The following is a 25,365-nucleotide window of genomic DNA, read 5'->3' as shown; positions in this document are numbered from 1 at the left end:
CAGCAGTGGGTATTGTGCTTGGTGCAGTCAGTGTAAACAGAAATGTGTGTAAAGCTAAAGGCACCCCTGACCATTAGGTCCAGTCATGGCCAACTCTGGGGTTGCGGTGCTCATCTTGCTTTATTGGCCAAGGGAGCCGGCGTACAGCTTCTGGGTCATGTGGCCAGCATGACTAAGCCGCTTCTGGCGAACCAGGGCAGCACACCGAAACGCCATTTACCTTCCCGCCGGAGTGGTACCTGTTTATCTACTTGCACTTTTGACATGCTTTTGAACTGCTAGGTTGGCAGGAGCAGGGACCAAGCAACAGGAGCTCACCCTGTCATGGGGATTCGAACCGCTGACCTTCTGATCGGCAAGCCCTAGGCTCTGTGGTTTAACCCACAGCGCCACCCATGTCCCTTATATGCGTCGGGCATATACACCACTTCTCAAACCAGCAGTGGGAATTGTGCTTGGTGCAGTCAGTGTAAACAGAAATTAAGCGTAGGAGGCTTAATTCTGGAGCTGAGCCTTTTCTGCAGTTCTCTCATTGGCCACCAGGAGGCCATAAAGACACCACAGAATTTCTGCCTCTGTCTTCCGGGATGTTTTTACCTTTCCCCAAACACGGTAGATCAATTGCAGCAAAACAGGATGTGACTTGGAAGGTGTGACTTGGAAGAGGGTTGGCCTTAGGCAGGATGAAAAGGCACTGCCCTTACCAGCTCCAGGCCGCCTGCTGCCACGTCATTTCAGCCCTGGAGGCCGGTGGCCGAATGCAGCAGGATCCCCCCAGCTCCACATCACCACCCAACATCCTGCTGCTGGTGAATTTTAGCCGCCTCCTTTTCGGAATGCTTTGAGCTCCACCCAGCTGCCTACAAAGCGCCAGGACAAAGAAAATAAAGTCCTTGTGCTCGCAGTGCATGGTTAAACTATGGAACTCGCTGCCACAGGAAGCAGTGATGGTCAGAAACTTGGGACAGCTTTAAAAGACTGAACAAATTAATGGAGGAGAAAGTTGTTGTTCATGTAAATATATTACCTACCCTTCACACTTAACTAGGGTGGAAGGCTCACAGAATATGCAGTACTGTATAGTAACTTTTGAGCAAACACCCCCTAGGCTTCCCCTGTGTGTGCTTTGCGGGTGGGGGTGGGGGTCGTCACTTTAACAACACGGTAACCAAGAAGTGCCCTTGATTCTCAGGAATTTTGGAAGAAATCGCTCATTTCCCCACCCAAACCTTGCAGAAAAGTCGCGTTGAAAACAAAACACACACCCACATTGGTTGAGGAACTATATTTTGTGCTATTGTGACCACTAGGTGGCGGAAGGAGCAGGCGCACTTGAGTGAGTGAGGCTGTCCCTGGGTATAATTACTGGCCTCCGCCGGAGGTCTAGGACAGTTGCCGGGAGCGTCAAGGAGAGATGATGGGTTAGGATTAGCGCAGTTTAAGTAGTTTATAAACAGGAAAAGATATTTAGGTATTCTTAAGCAGTATCAGGAGAGGCAGTTGTTTTAAATAAAAAAAAGAAACAAGCAACTGAATATTAATAAAAGAGGTAGGAACAGATAATTGTTTTAAAGATTATGGGCTTTTCAAAAGTCTCCAAAGAAAACAGATAAACAAAACTGCAAACTAAAACGCATTAGGACAGGAAATAATTTTGATTAAAAAGAAAATGGAAAGCAAACAGAAGTCAGAAGAAGAACTAAACCTTTAAAAAACAGGGGAAACGGTTAATTGTTGGCAGATTATGGGCTTTTAAAAGTCTCAAAAGAAAAGGCAGGTAAACAAAACTTAACTGAAAACTAAGAAAAATATAAAGATGAAGATTTTAAAAGAAAATCAAGAAAAAGAAAATATTTGAGGATAGAAATAAAAGAAGATAGACGGGGGAGCTATATTTACATTTCAAACTAATTGAGGACTAGTTTTGAATGTAAAAGTAGATGGCTCTGAAGGACTAAAATAAGCATCTGATACACCAGCCTTAAAATGGGTTGGCATCTGGCACCTAATTCTGAAGTTAGGAAGAGTCGTTCCAGCAGCCAGTGCAAATTGGTGAAGCTAGAAAAGATACCGAAAGCATTGAGAAAAAAAGCAAGAAAACTCCTGAGGGAAGAGCCTTACTTAGCTTTAGATCAAGAATGAAGGAGCAAATATGCGGTGAAGACGGTGAACTTCTCGGTAGTTGGTAACCTAATGGGAAGGCTCTGTAATCTTAGTTTTCCTTGTCAAGGGCTGTTTTGTGGGGTGCGGGGAGCAGGGGTGTTGGTGTTGTAGGTTTCTCTCTTTGCAGGCATAATTGCGCCCGTTGTCTGTTGCCGAGAAGCTATTGCTGAGAAGCTAACAGGCAGTCTGCACGTGCTGCTTTGTTTCCATCCCACCGGTTCCTGAGGTTAGCGTTTTTTCCATCCAGCCCCGAGAATGGTTAGCTAGCATCTGCAACCCTCCCCAGAATGAGCGAGTCGAGAACCTGGTGGACAGACAGAACACTGCAGGTAGCAGCAGCAAAAGCACCCACAGAAAAAGGGGTGAGAGAAACCTGCCTGTTGGACTCCTGTTGCGGGCCTCCCGTCGAGGGAGGAGGGTAGGCACCCAAATCTTGTTTAGTTTTTGTCCCTTCAGGTGTGTTTGTGAATGTAGATCTAGAGGATTCCCAATGTTCCAGTCTTGATAATTAACTTAAAGCAAAAAAAGGAAGGAAGCCTGTTGAGAATGATTCCAGTGTGGGGGGAAAACAGGAGCCTTTTTGAGGAACATCCTGCTGATGGCAGCGCTTAGAAAAAGAGGTGGCCACCTCTTGGCACCTGGGAAGGAGCAGCAGCCACTGGAGAGGAGCTTTTGCTTAGAGCAATGTACAGTCGAGGATCCTGCCGGGGTCAAATTGCATGTTTTCTCTTTGGAAAGTGCTAAGTATACAACCTTCTTGACAATCAATCATGCTAGCCTTGATGGGGGGAGTGGGGAATGCACTGGGGAGAGGGATAAACACCCGCTTCATTCTAGCCTCTTTGCAGGTACTGTAGCGTCCCCAGGTGGCTTGGTTTAGAACTGTAGTCCTGCAGTATTGTGGCAAGGTCACCACCCCAGAGGCTGGAGCTCTCTTTGCCTAGGAAGAAAGGACAGTGCTTAAAGTTGGCGTTTGTGCTGGAGCCCTGGTCGTTCAGCCACTCCTTTCGGAAGAGCTGGGAACTTGAAAGCTAAGTTTTCCTTAGGGGGCTAAAAAGCAGAGAATTCTCCAGCGTCAGTGTATCATGTGGAAGGGGCTGTCTGGTTGGACGGGGGCGGGGCGGGTTTTAGGGAGGGCATGGGGGGTGATAACTTGTTCTCGGATTCTTTTCCCAGGATAATCGTAACGTTAGGCCTGGAAAAAAAATATTATTAAGCTTCTAGACTGGCAAGTACTTCTTGAAATATTCAGAAAAGACTTTCCTTCCAAGTAACGGCCAATACTCATGGAAAGGTCTCTGTGAATCCCTTGGGTCCAAAATGAACAGAGCTGCTTCTCTTGCATTCCCTCTAAAGGGCAGGAGAAGAAAACAACTTGCAGATATGGAGGGTCTTTGCGGGGGAGACCTGCTTAGCTAAGAGTTGGCAGGGGTGGGGTTGAACTCTTCATGCCTTTAGTGGTTTGTGGTTTTCTTTTGGCATTTTTTGCAGGTGCTTAATATGTCTTAATGCCACTGTAGAGGCTTCAGGGAGAAAGAAGGAGCTTAATGATCCTGGTGTGGGATTCCTTCTGATGGTAGCTTGTATAATTTTTCCAAGTAAGATTCTGCTTTTGATTGCTTTGCTTTGTGTATGAGTTCCAAGTCTAGGAATTATTTGCATTGATGAACATTCTTGCGTAATGAATTCTGTAACATACTGAAAACAATTCAACGTTAACAATGACAAGACTTAAACAGCTCATGTAAGCAGATTAATGATTAAGTCATACCATTAAAACGGAAAAAAAGATTGTCTAATGCTCATAGTTCGATATGTGTCTTTGTCTTCTACGGGCAGTGGGGGGGCTTGGTAGGGAAACATTTCTTGTCTAGCCCTTTTTCAGATCCGTCTTCAGAATACTAGCCTCAAAGAGCCTGAGAAATGCAAGGCCTCATAAGCAGAGGGAGCAGCTTCTTGGTGGAGGATAAGTAAAGGCAGAACCATCCTATGCTATTACTCCTTTGATTGATGGAAAAAGTCCCAGATGTTAAACAAGTGAAAGTCCAGTGCCAACCAAGGGGGGAAAACCCACAAGGTCATAAGCAATGAAGCAGGCAGATTTGAAGTGTGTGGATTGAGTGTGAAATGCCATGATGATATTCTGTGAAATTCCCAAAATCAATGCAATGAGGAGGAGGAGGAGTTGGCATTAAAGCAGTGAGAGAGATCCCATTTCTTCAGTGTGGGAGCAAAATTGAAAAAGAATCTTCAGGGGAGCGGCAAATAAGCTTCCTACCAAAGTGTGATGCCCATTATTTGATACGCAATATTGCTAAATCTTAATGGAATTGGAAGAGAGAATAATGCGATGTTGAAATATTCCTAAATCTAAATGGAAACGAAGAGAGAATAATGCAAAGCCACGCTAGTGTTGGATCAAACGTGTGTTGGAGAGGAGAGGAGGCGCCTTGTGCTGTTGTCCTTCTTTACCTCAGACAGGTGCTCAGCAGTCCTAAGGAGAGGAAATGTGCTTCGTTCCATCGGGGAGCTGTATAAGCGAGCAGGCATCTGTTACAGATAAGTTTTACCTATTCTGCCAGAATTGCATGTCAGAAAGGTGGGTGGCTTCATCTTTCCAAGTTGTGGTAGGTGCCGGAGTCATTTGGATCAGCCCTACTGGCTGCTTGCTAACCACGCTTCTTGCTGGGTTGCCTATGGCCCCCAGTTGCCCTCAAAGGGGGAGCTACAGCTCTACTAATCTGATGATCATGCTTTCTGTTATTTCCTGGGTGTCTGGGCCTCGCCTTGCCCACTTGATAGGAGCAGACCACTATAGGTGGTGCATCCCTGCCCTTTAGAGGGTGTATTCAATGCCAGTCCAATCACAGAAGCATGCAGCAGAGAGCAAAGTAATGGTAGCATTCAAAGCACTTGTGCAAGACCTCCTAGAGGTGGCACATTAATACACTTGCAATAAAATGACCAAAGTACTCCAAGAATAGGAAGTTGTCATCTTTGTTCTTAAATAAACCATGCTGCTGTTGATGTTGCTGTTGTTTGTGAATCGCTCTCGGGTTGTTTGGTGGGGGTAGGGGGGCATTCTTGTTGTTCTTTCAGACTCTTTCTCCGTGAACACCCCCGTCTTTATTGGACAAGCACAGAAATTGAACGGAAGACTGGTTCTCTAAATCAGGCAGGAAATCTTTGCAGCCTATTTTTCCTCCTTTCCCCATTCCACTGAGGCAGATGGTAGATCCAGGCACTTGGCATACAGAGATCTTTAACTAAGGAATGTGATCTGACCAAGGGAGGAGTTCTAAAATGCTTAAAACTAGACCAGTGGGGGAAAACACTTAGCGGTTTGGGGTAAGTAAATGCCTAAGTTCACATCTTGCAGCTGAAGAAGCTGTGTTCTTCCCAGAACTTGAGCCTTGGCAAATTTACCAGGCAAAAATCCAGACACAGGAGGAGGACAGAATTAGTACAAGTGTGTACGTCTGTGTACTTTAAACCAAAGATTAACACTTGTTGGTCTTGCCTAGCATTGCCTATGTAGAAACTTGCATGCCCCTTTGATATGCTTGCCATCCATCTCCTGTAGTGCTAGCGCTGTCATCTCTTTCCAGTTAACAACATGCAGGGCTCGGCTGAGGGGGGGGTGATATGGGGGCAACTGTTTCAGTGTCTTGTTTCAGAGGCTTCATCTCATAATGCCTAGACCCTAACGCACCATTTGTGAAGCTGCTCAGGATGATGACTCTCTCCTGTTGCCACATTCTCTGTGCGCATGTGAAGGCCTTTGCAGTGAGTTGACTGACGCTTGTACACTTAACAGCTGTTCTGACTTGATCACCTTGGGGGTGGCGGGAGGGGCTCACATTGTCCCAGCTCTTCTTTTTTGCAGACTTCACAGAGAGAAGCGTGTCTGAAGCAGATCTGTTCAGTTGGCAAGTAATAAATGATGGCAGTGTGCTTGATCTGCTTGCGTAGAGAATATGAATCTGCCTCCTTTCCCTTGTGTGGAGTAGTGATTGTTGAAGGAGAAATAAATCGCTGAGTGACAAAATGCCTGTGGTTTGAAAGGAGCTCTTGAATCCGATGTCCAGTAAAAACCCTGCCGTGGAAACGCTCGTTGTATGACTGAGAGACACGTGCATTTTGACTGTGCTGCTTTAGGTAACCTGCTGTTTTGTTCTTCTTTGGCTGCTGGGGAGGGGGCAAGGGTACTGAAGCCTTTAAGTCTCTTCCAGATGCATCTTCACATCTCACAGACACCAGAAATAAAACCCTTCCAACCCAACAAACCATCAAGAAGCGAACATCACATTCCACCAGTTAGTGGTCGTATTTTCTGTGCAATGCTTTTGTGTGGGTCTCTCCTTTTTCAGTTTCCTCACAGTTTTGAGCAACAGCACACAACACCCCAATAAAGCCAGCTCTCCTCGAGGAGCCACAGAAGTCATGGCAGTAAGAAACAGTTGTGGTCAAAGCACTTTTGTATGGGGTGAGTGGGAGGGGGCTGGTGACAAACCAGTGTCTCTAGATTGCTTTTCACAGACCAGTAGAAGGAACTGCCAGACACAAGAATTCACACTTCAATGGACAAAAGAACAGGTGAACCACATTTTCTCTCTTTTCACAGCAGGAATCATGAAGCCAGAATGTTAAGAGACTGGGAAGTTTTTAATGCATCTTCCCGTTCTGCCTCTAGGTTCAGCTTCATGCTGAAACCCCAATCACAATGGGAGTAAATACTGTATGTAAATTCCATCCTTAACGGATGCTTGAAGCAATGGTGGGTTGAGACCCGATAAGCTTTAACAGCCGAAAGGGATCCCCACTGGAAGAGGAGCTTCATGCTCCGAAGCCTCTCCAGACACCTTGTAATGCATAGTTGGAGTGGAGGCAGAACTAATGGCAAAGAATTGAAGAACCTCCTGAGAAGACTGGCTTGCCCAGTGTCATTGGCAGGATGGGGCCCTTTGTGATAACTCTGCAATGGGCTGGCAGAATTGCCACCAGACTATAAGGTGTCTGTGGCCATGGTGGTGCTAACACGGAATCATGGCCATCTTTGAGTTTTTTAAGTCAGTGACTTGACAAGTGCTTTAAGAGGTTTTGTGGGGGGTGGGATTATGCCGCAACCCGCTTTTCTGCTAAGAATCTTCCAGGAACAGCTATTGCGCACATAACTCAGCCAACACAAAGCATTGACTCCATACTAAAGCTTGGATCCTCTCCAGTACTTCTGTTCTCAAGGTAATCCCTTAAAATACCAATTTCAAAACCAGAGCTAGCAATCGGCTTGTTTGGCCAGTAACTTCTCACTCCAAAGCTAACATCGCAGTTGAAGGAAGGTAACTACTGAAACCCTTGACGTTATCCGAGAGCAAAATACTGATGATATGACAGGCACAGACTCTGAACAAGTAAACCTCTTAATGCTGTATGATAAAAGCAGTAACCAGCGGTTGTACGTGTTGTGATCGTGGGACATAATGGGTGGGTGCCATGTGCTTGGCTAGGCAGCAGATTTCCAGTTGTGATCCACAGAGTGGCATTGGGGAGGGTGTTGCAACTCTTGTGCTAAGACTCTTTCAGGTCGCAATAAGGGAGTAGTCAGAAGCGGAAGCTTTATGAAGCAGATTCCTTCAAATCTCCAAATCTCTCTTAAGGTTTTTCTTTTCCTGAGAGAACAATCTTGTGTTTTCTCAGGTTTTGCTTTTCACCTTGCTGCATTACAAAAAAAAAAAAAGCAAAAGACACTGGTGGTCGGCACTCCTGGTTTCCAGGATGGGGTTCAAGTCCCTGCGGTGTCCTTGCTTGCTTCCAATGCAACTCCTATATGTTTCACCTCTTCTGTCCTTTCTGTGCTTTAGCAAAGATTATAGGATGTGATTTTGCTGATAGATTTCCTATAAGGACATTGCATATGATTTAAACACAGTAAGAATTATATTAGGCAATTGCTCCCATTTCATTAACTCACTTATTTGTGTGTGTGGTGCTGGCAAAATTGTCATGCTCACTTCTGTTTTTGATAATAGGTAGGGATTCTTCCTCTCTTTAGATCAAGGTGTATAAGTATGGTAGGATATGCTGCCTGCTTGAGTTGTGATTTTGCGGTCTGAAACATTTATGTATAATAAACCAAGCTTTCTTTCTTAACCGTGTCTCAAGAGTCTCCACCCCCATCATTCTGCCCAGACGCAGAGGTCCAGCACCGAGAGCCTTCTGGAGGTTCCCACCCTGCGGGAAGCAAACCTACAGGGAGCCAGGCAAAGGTCCTTCTCAGTAGTGGCACCTGCCCTGTGGAACACCCTCCCATCAGATGTCAAGGAAATAAACAACTATCTGACTTTTAGAAGACATCTGAAGGCAGTCCTGTTTAGGGAAGCTTTTAATATTTGATGAATTATTGTATTGTATTGTATGCTCCTTGGGAGAAAGGCGATGGCAAACCTAGACAACATCTTTAAAAGCAGAGACATCACCTTGCCAACAAAGGTCCGTATAGTAAAAGCCATGGTTTTCCCAGTAGTGATGTATGGAAGTGAGAGCTGGACCATAAAGAAGGCTGATCGCCGAAGAATCGATGCTTTTGAATTATGGTGAGAGTCCCATGGACTGCAAGAAGATCAAACCTCTCCATTCTGAAGGAAATTAGCCCTGAGCGCTCACTGGAAGGACAGATCGTGAAGCTGAGGCTCCAATACTTTGGCCACCTCATGAGAAGAGAAGACTCCCTGGAAAAGACCCTGATGTTGGGAAAGATGGAGGGCACAAGGAGAAGGGGACGACAGAGAATGAGATGGTTGGATGGTGTTCTTGAAGCTACCAGCATGAGTTTGATCAAACTGCGGGAGGCAGTGGAGGACAGAAGTGCCTGGCGTGCTCTGGTCCATGGGGTCACGAAGAGTCGGACACGACTAAACGACTAAACAACAACAACAACAACAACTATTTTGCTGGAAGCCACCCAGAGTGGCGGGGTATAAATAATAAATTGTTGTTGTTGTTAATTTGTTCATCTCTAAACACTACTGACTTGCCTGCCTGGCATTTAAAAGGTCTTTAGGATCGCCAGCCCAGAATAAGATAAAGTATCGGGTGTCAGTTTTATTTAGGCAAGAATAGGGGCAAACACATTCATGAACTTACACATATTACAACCCCAGCAAAAGACCCCAAACCCTCTGTTGGTGTGTGCAAATGTATGAATACACGTTGGACACATATGTGGGTTTAGACACATACTGTTACAGTTCCATTTCAAGTCCAGAGAAGAGCCATCCAATGGTGTTATTTTCCTTTATTGAGCTTTTATTAATGCCCTTGAATTTTCTGATGTATGGGAAGCCAGGCTATAAAGTCTATAAACATTAAAAATGTGGAGACGATCAAGATAATGATGGATAGGAAAGAGAAAACAAATTCAAGTGCCAGCTTGGCCAATGGACAGAGATAATATAAACCTAAATAAAAATCTCAGACTTGATTGAACATGAAACATTTAATGCTTTTATACATCCCTCATAAGATTTTCCAAGAGGGTACATAAGGAATGGAATTTTTGGTGCTTGTGAAGAAAAAGATGTACTCATTCTCTCTCTAGTTGAGTTTTCCCTGTTGCATTGATAACACAAAATAAATATAGCAAGATTTTCTCTCCCTATATACCCACTAACTCACCAAAAACACTTTGTTCTGTCAGAATCAAACTATGGCCATACTCATGCTTTTGGAAAGGTCCAGTGATGAATGAAGTATTAAAACCTTTTGAAGAAGAATAATTAAAATCCTACAGGAGCAACATCTAATTCTGATTTTACATGGCAAGCCAAAATATATTAACTGGAAAAACTACAGATTTTTCACTGGATAAAAATATAATAAACTAGCTAACTAGTCTATATAAAAGTGTCTTTTGAAAGCATCTACAAAAGATAAAGACTAAGTAGAAATTGAGAAACTTTTATTTTAAGGCAGAAAGAGTGTTTTTTTAAAAAAAAGTTATCAAAATACTCTGTGCAGTTTATAAATATGCACAATTTTGAGCATACAATCTGGGGCAGCATTTGCGATGGAGGTAAACAGATTGCTCAGTAATGGCCCATAGCTTAAGATGCATTGTAAAAGTTAACCGATAGCAGCCTTGTACCTATTTATGCAGCAAAAGGCACTTAGCTAGGTGATTTCTAATATTTTTCTTTGCTGTGAAATATAACCAAGAAAATAGGTTTCATTTGTCTGCTTCTTGACCCCCTGGTGTTAAGAAGGATGACTGCAAAGAGGAACTTTACAGCTTCCTCTTTGAAACCCTAACCAAATCTGACCACACCTGCAACACATATGCCCGTGACTCTGGCCTTGGATTCCAAACCTATCCTAGGTGCTGTGAATGACTAACATGCCTCTTAAATAAAGTCCAAAATGCCTGTCAAACACCCATTTGGTTCAAGGGTGGGGGACATGTTGGAGAGGGGTCTCCAGTTGTTTCTGGACTGCAACTCCCATCATCCCTGACTACTGGCCATGCTGTCTGCCGGGGCTGATGGGAGTTTGGAGTCCAACAGCATCAGGATTCCCATCTCTGATTTAGTGTTTGAAATGAAATACATTTTAATGCTTTCTGACCTTGCTCTATAAATATGCCTACTGGTTCTGGGAGCCATTTTATTATGTGACTAAGAATGCCTCGTTTCCATTATCGAAAGAGTACCACTTTTAAAACAAAATTACATTTTATATGTAGATTACAAAACTGAGGGGCGTCAACAGAGGGCTATGGAACAGATGCAACCATTTCTTTTCAACACCAGTTTTTAAGGAATGCGTCGCGTTCAGAGTCTGTTTCCTCTCAAATGCTCCTGGGTGGTAAACGCTGCTTGTACATCCCTGCAATAGCTTTGGCTGTGCTGTAGATCATCTGTCGACGGGACATGCCGGTGAATGCAGAGTGCCAATCCGTTCTGTTGACGTGCAGTAATTGCTTCTCTATCACTTCCCCCACTGTCACCAACAAACCTGACCATCTTAGGTTATAATCCTGAGGAGTTAGACTTTGAGCCTGTGAAATAATTTAAATCGGGAGTGAGTACAGGAGAAAAGGAGAAGCACCCAGGCAAGTTCAATCTCCTCCAGAGCTATATCGCCATAGTTCAAAGTTCATTCAAAAACATAAATAATGCTGCTGGCATTTGACTTAACAAGTGTAACAGTCAAAGTTCTATAGCAGCTAGAAGTTCTATAGAATTTAAAGTGCTGCTAGTGAAATTTGTTATGAAAAGAACCTCTGGTTTAACAGGCTAAGGGACAACAGGAACACTTTATTTTCTCCTTTTCAGGAACAAATTAGCCAAACTTTAAGATAGAAAAAGGGACACGACAAGGCTGCCCAATTTCCCCACTGCTTTTTATATCAGTCCTGGAGGTTTTGTTAAATATGATTAGAAGGGACCAGTTGGTTAAAGGTATACAAGTCGGAGCTAGACAGTACAAATTATACCTGCTGCGTTGGAAAAGGATTCAGCCCCTTAGAGATTAAAACTTACCTGTTGTACATATTCCAAAGGCACTGGCGTTGCTTGTGTAAATGTTTCGAGGTGAATGCCATGGACGGGATCTTCGACAATTAGGCAGCCAATATCAAACCACCTGTTACAGTGACAAAAAGTTTATTATCAAATCATATTAAATACGAATTCCGCGTATTAACTGTCTAGAGAGCTTAGTAGTTTTGAAAGGCAAGCAGCCAAGGCACCTCCACTAACACTTTCCCTTTGGAAACAATTTTTAGTTTTCCCAGCCAAAAGCTAACAAGGAAGAACTAGCTTTTGTTCCAGAATTTATAGTCACGTTCCAAACTCTAAGGAAGTTAATTACAAAATGTCAGAGGTCTGTTCCGGCAGGGTTTTGCTTGCTAAACATTGCAGGATCTGGCCACGCTTGAAAGTGAATTATTTAATTATGGGTTATGCAAACTATGCCCAGTTTTAAGCACTAGGGACAAGAGGGTGAATTATACCAAGCAACTGCAACAGGCAGACAACTCTTATTCCAGCTCCTGTTTAGAGTATCAACAAGTCCTGTGGATATGATACTAATTGACTTTTATCTTGAGTAACATGTTAAATGGCCTTACTTGTCAGGAAGCAATTCCGCAATGAAATTTTCCACAGACACGGCAGGCTGCTTCTCATGAATGACTCCTGTCCTGCGCAAGCTGTCAATCCTTTCTTGAGCTCCCTAAAGGACAAGGAAAAGAAGCAGTCAATACAGCTCTCATTCAGTACTTACTGCTTGCGATGAACCTTAGCCAAAAGCAAAATCAAAGATCTGAAGTAAACCAACTGCAAATATTCAAGTTTACAGAAGGGAAATGGGACGCTCAACTGCAATCTCAGTGTGTCTTTGGTTCCTTAGTGACCAAGTCCTTATTTTGTGCTTTTATAAAAATGGGTTATGCTTTGTTTCATTTTTGTAGATTATAAAATGTGTGTGTGTGAAAAAGAAAACATTGCCAAAGAGTTATTAGGTGCTACATTGTTGTGTATGAAACAAGTGAAGGCACATTTTAAATGATTTTTTAAAATATCACAAAAGTGATACAAATCTCCAGGAAACGACGGCGACTCGCCTTCAATCCAGCTGCGTAGCCAACTGGCTGTGGCGCAATGTTGGACTGCCCAGATTCTCCTGTAACTGTGGCCATTCCAAACACTTCCTGAAAAGCTTCTCTTACAGCAGCAACCTTGACTTCTTTAGTAGAAGTGACAACAATGTCCAGTTCTCCCCCAGATTCTATAACAAAAAAACATTAAAACATAATCCTATACAGGCAGATACATTCAGACCATGGGGTGGGGTAGGAGAGAACTTGTGTTTGCCAGTCAGGATCCCTCCCTTTTCTTGGCAAAGCAATTATCTGGAGATGGACCAGGGTGCATATTTATTGTCATCTTTCACACACGTGTCTCAAGGCAACGCACTATATATATTTAAAATGGCACAGAAAACAGCAGACGGCAGCAACTAGCTTAAAAAAAACTATACAATGCAGACACTCATAGCAGACACACACACACACACCAGTCTAGGTGTTGACCGAACAAAAATGTCTTCAATTCTTTTCTGGAAGGTGCAGATAGCAGGCACATATCAGGACAGCTGCAGCCATACTAAAAGCCCTGCATCACGCTCTGCTATGGTTTAGTGAGATGTGAATAAGTGGCTTCCATATGGGGTTACCCACTCCCCCACCTCCTGCATGGCCAAGAGTCTGGAAGCTTCCACAATGCTGTTTGTCAGGTCATCTAGACCAATTGTTAATCCTCATTATGGTTACCTTCAAACAAACCAACTTCAAACCATGGCTTCAGGAAGCCAACTTGTTTAAACTAACCATAGTTAAGACGATGACTGTTCTAGGTCTGAATGACATGCCAAGCTGTAGTTAACTGAAAGTGGAAGCAAAATATTCCCCTCCACTTCTTCTCCCAACCATGTGTGAGAAAGAGGGGTGAGTGGGGGAGCACATAAGGCTGGGAGGAGGCCAGCTAGACTCTTTCACTTCTCACAAAACCAAATGCAGCCATTGGCTGCTACAACCACTTGTCCCGCAACTAGATACCCAATACTATCAAATTAGCGGCCGTTGTAACTTCCTTTATGAGTTCACTGTTCGAAACACACCGGGAGCAGCATCAGTGAAGATTGTATTGCTATGAAGATGCACTTGGCAAATCTGCAAAATGCCTCCACTGGCTGTGTGGCCTGATGTTTGCAGGAGGAGCTAAGATTGTGATCCATCAATTAGAAACAGAAAGAGACAATGTCTCATCAACCAACAACCCCAAAAGAGAGGCTTTGCTGCAGCCTGGGTTTGTGAGGGCCCTGAGTAGGATGAGTTGCATGCTGCCCCCCCCCCCAGGCCCACAGGCTTTCTCCACTTACTGATATAGGGAGCCATGCCAGGATCCAGAGTTGTGATCATTGTCTCCATTGAGTGCTTGGTTTTATCCAGCACGGACTTCACCACAGGATTCCCTGCCACACCCTGCAGGGAAAAGGCACAACTCATTCAGCTCATTTTGCTCTCAAGGCTATGCCTGATTCAGCCATTTGCTTCTTGCAGATGTTGTATTTCAGACCCTCCAAAGTGTCCCTAATTTCCAGGGACAGTCCCAGATTTACAGAAGCTGTCCCAGTTTCTGATTTGATCCAGAAATGTCCTACTTTCCCTTAGGACATCCCTGCTTTCATCAGAGAAATGTTAAGAGGGGACATCTCTATTTTCATCAGAGAAATGTTGGAGGGCGTGTCATTTTTTACTTTGAGGGTGGCTCTGGGATTGCTATTGAGGTGAAGAGCGGCTTGTCAATATCTTATACATGTAAATATATTACGCCAGCTCAGGGAATGCAAAACACAAGCAGAGAGAGTGAGGGCACGCATACTGGCCCCACTCTCAATATCTCTCTGTGCCCCAACACCATGTGCTCAAACTCAGAACAGTCTAAAAACTACAGTGGTACCTTGGTTTGCATACGTCTTGGTTTGCATACGTTTTGATTACAAACACGTCAAACCCGGAAGTATGTGTCCCGGTTTGCAAGCTTTTTTTGGATTACAACTCTTTTTTTTTTTTTTAATGACAATTTTTTGGGGGAAGCCCTGTTGGCGAAAGCGCGTCTTGGGTTACAACCTGTTTTGGTTTACAAACAGACCTCCAGAACGGATTATGGTTGTAAACCAAGGTACCATTCTGTTCTCATGGCTACAACCCCAGCCTAATATATATATATATTTAACTCCCCCCCTCCCCTCCTGCTCTGTGTAGCATCTTGCCTGATAAAAGGATCTGGAGAACTCAAAAACCTGCCTCAGTTCTGTAATATCTGCTTGGTCACAAAGAAATTATTGTCTGACTGTGTGGTTTGGAGGCTTTTCTTATGGACCAGCAGCACAGCTACCTTTGCTTTTCAGCCTTACTTTGATAAAGCCCCAGAGTCCTCCTCCAGCAGATGCGTCACTCTGCACGACAGCTCCCCGGGGGTCTTCGTGTTCCTCTGGGAAAGTAATTGAAGAGCCTGCTCCAAAGCCAGGTGCTAGTGGGGGTGGCCCACAGGGCTGCTGTGATGCCGGGCCGGTGAAGACACCTGAAAACCAACAGCAAGGAAATGTTTTGCATAACCCACTATCAATCAATCAATCAATCAATCAATCAATCAGTTTATTACAGTCATAGACCAGCAGTCAGAGAATAGAATATTAAGTGGATAAAAAACAAAATTGATAATTAAAACAGATAAAAACTAAAAAATAAATAAAAAAAATTCAGTTAAAACAACTGTAAGAGCGTAAAAGCTAAAAGACTCGCAGCTAAAACAACTGTAAGAGGCTGCAGAGTAGAAGCCTCTAAAATAGAGGACACTCACAGTATTAGAAACTGATGTGCAAATATGGTTAAAACAGACAATTAAAACAATGTACAACAATAAATTTAGACACACTGGGCAACAATAAACTATCCCAGGGAGTTGACTCAGAGTCACCCATGCAACCAGGTTTGGGGATTTTCATGCCGGACTATTTTGAGTTGGGCGATGGTCTGCGTCTACAGATTTGCACACAGAATCTGGCGACCATCCAGGTCTTCTTCTGGTCTTTGCCTAACAGCAAAAGGTCAATTTTTTTCTTTTGCGGGAGGTTGGCGAGCCTCACCAGTAGGGGATCAATGAACTTACTGCGTGCCTCTTCGTAAAAGGGACATTTAAAGAACAAGAATTCTGGGCTTCCTATCTCTCCCAATGGACATTATTTCATTATTGCTTTGCATAACCCACTATGGTTCACAACTGTAGTAACCTGCCTTTTATTCAACAATTAAAACAATACTGCACATCTTCAGTTTTCTAGGAAAAAAACAGTTTAAAGACACAATTTGAGTTTGGAGGTAACTGTATAATGGAAGAGACTGCCACATTCTGACCACGTAAAACTAGTGGCGCTTTCAACCCTCATACAGGCCTGTCTCCAACCTCCATCGTGGCAAGCAAGAGGCATTACCACAGTTCAATAACACCTTCCTTTTTATTATAATATTTATTAAGTTTTCCAATTTAATAATCCAATAAAAACCACATTAGAACATTCCAAATTACAATACAATAAAAAAGCCAAATATAAATGTCGAATTTTATATCTTTGGGTGACTTCCCATGCTGTGAATTTCAGGAAATGCTGATAATCTAATATCACATTGCTTTTCTTAATTAATCAACAAGCCATTACGATGTTATCAATAGCACCTTCCAGCCTGGCTAAAGTACCTGAGGAGAACTGGTGTGAGAGGAGGGAGGGGGAAATGTGGGCTGGGGAACATCCTAAGGGCTGTATATATCCCACAGCCTAGAAGTCAACCTCACACTTGCAATACAGTGTTTGTGGGTTTAAAAAGTGGCTGAAAACAGCTTGGGACCAGGTTAGATCTGTAAGACCAGGTAAGACACTGGTCTTACAGATGGGGCCATTCTGACCATACCGTGACCTACGTAGCTCCATCTGATGTGCGTGTGGAGAGGGAGTGTTCTCTGTTGTGGAGCCTGTAATGTGGAACACTCTCCCCAATGAGAACAGGTGAGCAACAACTGTTGGGTGTTTTCACAGTCAACTGAAGACACAGGCTTGCTTTGACCCTTACTACTGGTCTCTGGAGGCGGGAGGTAGTGGAAGACAGAAGTGCCTGGTCCATGGGGTCACGAAGAGTCGGACACGACTAAACGACTAAACAACAACTAGTTTCTGGTGTTTTATTGTGTTTTAAATATTCTGTTGGGAGCTGCCCAGAGTGGCTGGGGAAACTCAGCCAGATGGGAAGGGTATTAATAATAATAATAATAATAATAATAATAATAATAATAATAATAATATATAAATCAGTGATGATTTTACTGATGTTATTGACAATTGTTTTTCTTGGACATTGTTATGTTTTATCACTATGTGAATCGCTTTGGTTTTCTATAATTGAAAAGCAGTGTAAAGAACATTTAATAAGTAGCATTTAAAAATAAAAGGGAGGAGGGAAGGCAAACCACATGAGCATGGCCTACATAGATATGCATTTCCTGGTCAAGGTCCATGCAAGGTGGGGCAAGGATGCAGGAGCCAGTCCCAAGCCATTTGGAACCAGCCAGCATTTCCTGGGAGAGAATCAGTACTGGTTTCCTTGGTAAAACAACAAGCAATATAGATAAACTCTTGTTTTAAAAAGCCAAGTGAAAATGCTATGATTACCGGTAACTGAAGGTGCAGAAAACGAGGGCATCAGGGGCGTCTGTGGTGCTCGTCCCGCATGGCCTTTGGTGATGTCGTGTGTCGATGCCATAGAAAACCCTGATATGGGAGGACCAGTGGGAGGGGCAGAAAGCACAGGGCCAGGAGTTGAACTCAGGGGTGGAGGGGATGAGAACTGGGGACGGGGGCTGCTGAAAGGGGACGAGGCGACTGGTGGTGTCACCATGGGTGGCCTCGAGGTCCCAAGGGAGGCACCCGCTGAAAGGGCCATGGGAGGCGCGAAAGGCAAAGGCACCGGGGATGTCGTCATGGATGGAAGAGAGGAGCCTGCAGATGGCAAAGGCGAGGAAAATGGTGCTTGGGAAGGAGGAAAAGAGGAGGGGGGAGGGAGGGAAGGAGTTAAGGCTGAGGGTGAGAGAGAGGAAAAGGAGAAGGCAAGTTTTAGTAGAGGGGCTTTTTTAAACTTTTAGAATGATACAAACAAAAGATCTGCAACAGAATAATAGAACTAAAACATATTATATTCGTAGCAGATTAGCAAATAACTTATATAGCCCAACAGCTAAGAAGTCAAAGATTAACCATGTGACACAATGCATAGCCAGCTCTTCCTGTGAAAGCAAAGGTTTATTACTGAGCTGCAAATATCAAGCATTTTCAACCAACGAAGTTATAATTTAGAGATCAAACAGCATATGTTTTAAAATGCATTTGAAGCAGGTCATTGGATTGAAATGTTAACATGAATTTAAATGACACTTTAAGCTCAAATGAAAACCCTCCCCAATTAATTAGTGTGGCTGGCAGCAAGCAAAGGCTCCAGACCCTTGAAGTTAGCACAGCTCCTCTTTTCCTTCTAAAAGGTCTTTTCTAAGCTTGGTCCACTTTTTGAACTAAACTACCACTCTGACTTTGATCTGCCAAGACATGGCACGTAAGATAGCACTTGGCTGAGAGCAGCATCTCATGCGTGCACTTTCCAAATTGCGGGTGTATCTTGAATTCTGCTTTCTGGCCATGGGTGGATGCGTACCAGTGCTTCCATTCCTGTCAATGGTGTATGCTGGGTTCATATGCACATGTGGGCATGCATGTTGGTTCAGACATACACCTCATAACGCAAGGTGCTTTGATGTCCCAAGATTGGCCCATAAACCGGCTATTCCCCCCGTATCCTAAAATGAATGTCTGATACCCCTGCACAATTTCATAAGCAAATATAATTCTTAGCATCTGCTCAAACTCTTTGTGTCAGCTAAGGAGCTGTTGGGAGGGGCAAATAATAAAGTATAAAGCTGTCTGCCACCTACACGTGTATTTATATAGTCACAGCTTTCTTGACTTATTGTTGTATTCCTCCCTGGGACCAGCTAGTGAAAGGTGAGTTAGAAATACTAAAAATAAGCAACAAATTAAATACTTTAAAAATAGTGTGGAAAAGTTTGTTGGGCTGGGTCCAGATTTCTCCTGAGCAGAGTTCCCCTCATGGGATGCTCGGATGCTCACCTGGAAGTGGGAGGACAGATTACTTCTGCCAATCTCTTCTTCCCTTGCAGCCCCCTAAAATGCTGCTCTGAATGTTTGCAAGACACTCCAGAAAAGACTGAAAGGTAGGACTGCAAAAGAGGCTAGCAAAAAAACCCTCCACCCCCACGTCCAGCAGGACCCTCCACTGGATCCAAGTCCCTTCCAGAAGAGAAGGAGCCCTTCGCCAAACAGAAGCAACTGCAACCTTTCCTTTTACTGACTCAGAACTACTAAATTTAAAAGGAAAAACCCCCATGTGAACAAACAAGACTAGTCACTGATGATACACTTATACCTAATGAGACTGGGGCAGTGGTGGTGGGTGCAGGCCCTGCCCCCGCTGTGCTCAGAGGGGGCGTTCCAGGTGGAGTCGTCTCTATCCCACTCTCTTCCATCATTTTCCTTCAGCAACACAGAGCTGGAAAGAAAGAGAAAATGGGTTGAAATGAAACAAACAGCTGCTGCACAGTGGCGTAGCGTGGGGGGTGCAGGGGGTGCCGGCCGCACCGGGCGCAATATCTGGGGGGGCGCGCTCGCACTCACAGCTCTCTGCCCCTACCTGGCTCACTCACTCTCTCTCACTGCAGTGCTGGCTGTGCGAATCCGATCCGAGCCGCTGGGTCGCCGCCCACTGTGGAGGGGGTGGGTGCCAGGCGTGCGGTGCAGAGAGAGAGCGAGGGACTATCTGGGGGAGGGACAGTGCAGCGGCCGCCCAGCACAGCGCTGAGCGCGGGAGAGAACCACACCAGACCAGACCAGGCAGCAGCAAGAAGAAGCTGGCACCGGCGGCAGGTTAGGGGTTAGGGGGCGCAAATTACTTGCCTTGCCCCGGGTTAGGGGGCGCAAATTACTTGCCTTGCCCCAGGTTCTGACAACCCACGCTACGCCGCTGCTGCTGCATCGTGTACATCTAGTACTGGCTGCTTAAAACTGCCAATTTACAGGACCAGCAGTAGGCCAAACCTCTGTCAGTACTTAAAATATGTCAGTACTCAAAGTCTGACTCAGAGGTGTCTGAACTTCCAGTGTGTTCAGACACACAGAAGAACAACAGCTGGTGCAATTTTTCCAACCTGGTGCCTGATAATTAGGATTTAAAGTGTTGGTGCATGGACAACAATAAAAGTTATAATACACATAGTCGAGCAGCTTCTCAGCAAAATTCTGAAGGGGTTATTCTGAAGATAAGTTTGTGTGACCCTTGAGCCAAGGAGATAAGTAATTATACAACCTTTAGAAGACACCTGAAGGCAGTCTCGTATAAGAATGTTGTTTAATGTTTTATTGTGTTTTTATGTATGTTGGAAGCTGCCCAGAGTGACTGGGGCAACCCAGTCAGAGGGGTAGACCATTAATAATAATAATAATAATAATAATTATTATTATTATTATTATTTAAAGGTGAAGGTAAAGGGACCCCTGACCATTAGGTCCAGTCATGACCAACTCTGGGGTTGTGGCGCTCATCTTGCTTTACTGGCCGTGGGAGCCAGCGTACAGCTTCCCGGTCATGTGACCAGCATGACTAAGCCGCTTGTGGCGAACCAGAGCAGCGCACGGAAACGCTGTTTACCTACCCGCCAGAGCGGTACCTATTTATCTACTTATACTTTGACGTGTTTTCGAACTGCTAGGTTGGCAGGAGCAAGGAGCGAGCAACAGGAGCTCACCCCGTCGTGGGGATTCGAACCGCCAACCTTCTGATCGGCAAGTCCTAGGCTCTGTGCCACCCGCGTCCCAATTATTATTATTTAGGATGTCCCTATTTTCATCAGAGAAATGTTGGAGGGTATAGGGTATGGTGTCTGGGGGAAGAAGAGAGGAATATTTAGTCCAGGCATCTTTCATCAGCCTAGCCTACCTCACAGAGCTGTTGTGATAACCTGGGGCAAAATTCACCTTCTGTTAGCCTAATTTACCTCACAGGGCTGTTGTGAGGATGGAATTGGGAGGATGGGGTGCCCACCCCGAGCACCCAACCACCCATTTGGGTCAGGTATGAATTCTAGGCCTTCTACTGTCTAACAACCAACCACCACTGCTGGCGGGGGGGGGGGGAGGGTGAGCCAGCAAAGAAGTGAGAAGCAATCTCCCCCACCCTTCCCACCTTGGCTCCCTTTGTACAAGCGCGGGGAAGTGGAGGCTCCAGACGTTGAGACTACAACTCCCATCATCCTCATCGTCCGTGACAACTGTCCAAGCTGGAGCCGATGGGAGTTGCAATTCAACAGCAGGGCCCGTCTGTCCCCCACCCCACCACCCTTGGTCCTTTGTATACTGCTGAAGGAGGCGGGGGGAGGGTTTAAAGGCCGCGTTTAAAGAACTACACTTCCCGCCATGCACCGGGGGCCGCTTGCCTTGCGCACGCGCGCACCGGCATCTGTTCTGCCACGTCTTTGCTCACTAACTGAGAAGCTCTTCTTCTCCGTTCTACGACCCTCCTTCTCCTCCCTCGTCCCGTCGCCCTTGCTCGCGTGGCCGTTACAGGCAACGGCCGCAGCAATCGTATCACTAATAGTAGTAGTAATAAAAACAAAAACAAAACCCACCTAAGAGTAAAAGCACCTCAGTCCCTCACGCGTACGCTTCCGCCCGCCAGCCCTTTTTTCCTCGCCTCACTGAAGCGGTGGCGGGTAGGGAGGAAAGGGGTCGCCGCCGCGGCCTCCCACAGCCCGCCCGAGGGGGAAGCTCTTCTTCGCTCTCCCGGCTCCGGGGACTCAAAATGGCGGGAGGCGGGACCGGGGAGGCGGCGGCTTCAGCAGCAGCCGCAACAGCAACCACCTCCCCACTCCTCCTCCTCTTCCTCCTGGGGACCTGCCACGTTCGCTGCGGCAGCGGGGAGGAGCAGCCGCGGGGCGGGAAAGGCTCGCGCCGCCTCCGCTTCTCTCCGCCACGGCGAACCTCGCTGGAGGCTTGGTTGCCTTCAGCGCACCTGCTGGTTTCACGGGTTTTTTTTTAATTAGTTGGTATTATTACTACTACTATTATTATTATTATTATTATGAGCCAGTTTTCCAAATTCAGTTATCTCCTTTAATAGTTCTAATATACCAAATCTATAGGTTTTTTCAGGGTTAAGACAAAAGCTTTTGTTTTATAATTTCGTTTGCCCACTTTTCTTCCCCTATTTTTGTCATTTAGCGGTTTAGGGGGGAATGTCATGGGACAGAGACCCAAACTTTGTACCCTGCTCAGTTATGAGAAATATTAAAATCATTGCTTTTGAGTTTGCGGAAGGGGGGGGGAGCCTTATAGTAAGATAGTTTTTAATTACTGGCCTAGCCAGTCTTGCTTAAGGGTAAAGGGACCCCTGACCATTAGGTCCAGTCGTGGCCGACTCTGGGGTTGCAGCGCTTATCTCGCTTTATTGGCCAAGAGAGCCGTACAGCTTCCAGGTCATGTGGCCAGCATGACTAAACGAGAGCAGCGCACGGAAACTCCGTTTACCTTCCTGCCGGAGCAGTACCTATTTATCTACTTGCACTTTGATGTGCTTTCAAACTGCTAGGTGGGCAGGAGCTGGGACCGAGCAACGTGAGCTCACCCTGTCGCAGGGATTCGAACCGCCTACCTTCTGATCGGCAAGCCCTAGGCTCTGTGGTTTAACCCACAGCACCACCCGTGTCCCTAGCCAGTCATGCTTAGGGTTGCCCTATTTCAAAAAGTAAAATATTCCTAGTGTGCACAAATTTGGGAAGCCTAACCCAAAAATAGTGCTTTTAAGCTTTTGGAGCTGTTTCCCCTGTTTTTTCCCATCGTGTTGCCATACATCTGGGTTTTCCCCAGACTTTTGATTTCCGCCTGGACACTGTTTCCAACTGCCGATTGCTGCCTATGTCCTGGAAATTCCAGACGTATGGCAACCCTAGACTTGCCTGCAGAATACAGAAGGGTGTTTCTGGCAGATGGCATAAAATCCAGTTTAAAAAGAACACGACACTAAAATGTGGACTAGAATAAATAGCACTGTATGCAGTTAACCTGAGACTAAGGCCCATTTAACTCAGTGAACTTGTTTTTAGTTGGTGTGTGTAGGATAGCACTATTAAAATCCTTCAAAAGGCCGGCAAAGAGGCTTTAGTGCTGCCTTCTAAATGGGCTTTGAAGCCCCATTTGTTTTGAGTTTGTTTTACTCAACTACAGTGTAATAAAGCTTCCTCCAGATCTTTTGGACTACAGCTTGCATCAACATAGCATGCTGGTTGGGGCAGGAGAAAATTGTAGTCCAAATATCTGAAGCGCACTAGGTTGGAAAAGGCTAGTATATTCATTCACAAGCTTCACCCAAAAAGTACTAGGAATTGTAGTTTCTTAAGGGTGCTGGGAAATGTAGCTCTGTGAGCAGCAAATGAAAGCTCCTAGGACACTTTGAAGGAAGTTGTGTGCTTTAAATGTACAGTGTGCACACAGCCGCTGTGGTAAGTTCCACCGACTGAGTTCAGTGGGGCTTAACCCCTGGTAACTGAGTAATGGGATCACACTGCATTTTTTTATTTACGATATTTAATTTATGCTGTTCAGTAATGCAAGTTCTGTTGCCATTTTACAATAAGTGTTTAAAAAACAAGCATTTGCATTGTTCTGCATTATTGAGAGCATAAACATGAAATCTAAAAAAATCCAAGAATAAAATGAGCAACAGGAGATAACAGCAAGACCCATGGCAACACCAAAACAGTTTCCAGAGCTGCAAGACTCCCCCAAAATCGAAATACAGTGGTACCTTGGTTCTTGAACGTAATCTCTGTTCCGGAAGACTTCGAGTTCCGAAATGTTTGAAAACCGAGGCGCAAAGGGCTGTCAGCAAATTTAAATGAGAAAATGGAAAAACACGCAGCGGAAGCCATTCGACTTTTGAGGCGCATTCGAAAATGGAAGCATTTACTTCCGGGTTTTCAGCGTTCGGGTTCCAAAACATTCATCGACGGAGACGTTCAGAAACCAAGGTACCGCTGTATTTTATGTAAATCTGGGGGAGAGGGAGCCAAAAATTCTGCAAGAGAGGCACCAGCAGAGCCTTCTCTGGAGATCTGTGTTTAACTTCTTAAAACTACCTCACAGGGTTGTTGGGATTAAATGAGGGGGAGAGCCATATAAGCCACATAGAGCTCCATAGAGAAAGTGGGATATAAATTCAATAAAATAATCACAGTCATGTTAGATTGAAGACCTTGAAGCTGCTCGAGTAAATAAATAAAAAAGACTGACCCCTCTGGACAGCATGGGGGGGGGCAGGAATTGGGGCATGAAGGAAGGACAGGCCAGCACGCAAGTGGGCAGACAGGTAGCTGGCTGTTCATGCAAGCATTCCCAGCATAATCTTGCTTATTCGCATGTGCTCTCTTGGATGCTGCTGACTTGCCTGCGCTGTTCTACTGAGTGTTGTAGCTGTGGGGACTGGCCCAAATATGGTCAGTGGATGGGTTGGCTGGTTGCCAGCAGGACTGCAGATACTGACTCCTTACTCAGATGCTAAGCATGCATGCAGACAGCTGGTATCTAATAACCGAAGCAGGATCCCAGAATGTTGGAAGCAATTGATGCCAGTTAATTGGTTTAGTTTTATTACTCACTTGCTTCATGGGGTCCAAATGACTTATTTTTCAAAAAACCAAAAAGTTAGGCACCAGGTGAAAATGTTTCTCTTCCACCAGGCCTTGGGCTGATCAACATTCTATGGCCTTCTAAATATGGCTTTGAGAACAGGGTTATTGGTTTGTTTTGCTTCCATTTTTGTTTTAGTATGCATTTTGTGTTTTCCTGTTATATTTTTATGTTGTGAACCACCCAGTGATCTTCAGATGAATGGCAGTTAACAAATTAAAAAAAGAAAAAATCAAAAGAAAAAAATGTATTACTATAAAAACCACACACAAAAACCCACAGAATGTGCTTGCACTGCCTGAATATTTTTCAGATGTCCTAAATGTTTCCCACCTCAGAAAAAGACATTTATTCTATTTTTGTAGGTTATGACTAAAATGTTGTGATGTTCTTTGGTGGTTATATGGTTATGTTGACCTAAGCATTAATAAACACATTTAAAATACAAAAGATTTATGGGATAGATTTAACTTGGTTTAGGACTACTCACAAGCAATAGATAGGGCATGGTTGGCAAACAGCCTATAAAAGGTGTGGGTAGGGGCCAACAGTTGCCCCACCCTCCTCACATCTGGTGGGCCTAAATCAGTGCTTCCTAATCTTTTCCCTCACAGACTGCTTGAAAATTGCTGGGGGTCTTGGCCAACCATGTAAATACAGTATTTGCTCGCCTGTTGCAGTTGTGGTGTGCCAGATCTGCATGGTTTTAAACTATTTCCATTGTCTCTTTTATTTCTTCTAAATCTTATTTTATTGCATTACTGTTCAAATGCCATAGAAGCCAAACTC

At 44.7% G+C, this 25,365-nt stretch overlaps 1 protein-coding gene across 3 annotated transcripts; it reads right to left on the bottom strand.

The window, feature by feature from the left end:
• Positions 1-9,643: 9,643 nt before the first annotated feature.
• On the bottom strand, positions 9,644-21,799 carry PRRC1 (proline rich coiled-coil 1). 3 transcript variants are annotated; one of them, XM_082204302.1, is made up of 9 exons: positions 21,522-21,799; positions 19,268-19,390; positions 17,446-17,850; positions 15,139-15,305; positions 14,101-14,203; positions 12,781-12,948; positions 12,290-12,389; positions 11,700-11,802; positions 9,644-11,215 (listed from the first exon to the last, which is right to left on the bottom strand). In XM_082204302.1, exons 2-9 carry the CDS (start codon positions 19,368-19,370, stop codon positions 11,006-11,008), a joined length of 1,359 nt encoding a protein of 452 aa, XP_082060428.1. In that variant the 5' UTR covers positions 19,371-19,390; positions 21,522-21,799; the 3' UTR covers positions 9,644-11,005. The 3 variants fall into 3 exon arrangements, with proteins under 3 accessions (XP_082060428.1, XP_082060429.1, XP_082060430.1); XM_082204303.1 differs by lacking the exon at positions 21,522-21,799 and adding an exon at positions 21,080-21,234; XM_082204304.1 differs by lacking the exon at positions 21,522-21,799 and adding an exon at positions 20,872-20,978.
• Between the last annotated feature and the right edge of the window lie 3,566 nt (positions 21,800-25,365).

Source organism: Podarcis vaucheri (assembly GCF_965113315.1).
Source record: "Podarcis vaucheri genome assembly, chromosome: 16".
Classification (NCBI taxonomy): domain Eukaryota; kingdom Metazoa; phylum Chordata; class Lepidosauria; order Squamata; family Lacertidae; genus Podarcis; species Podarcis vaucheri.
The sequence above is the reverse complement of the archived record's forward strand: the minus strand, read 5'-3'. Positions and strand labels throughout refer to the sequence as shown.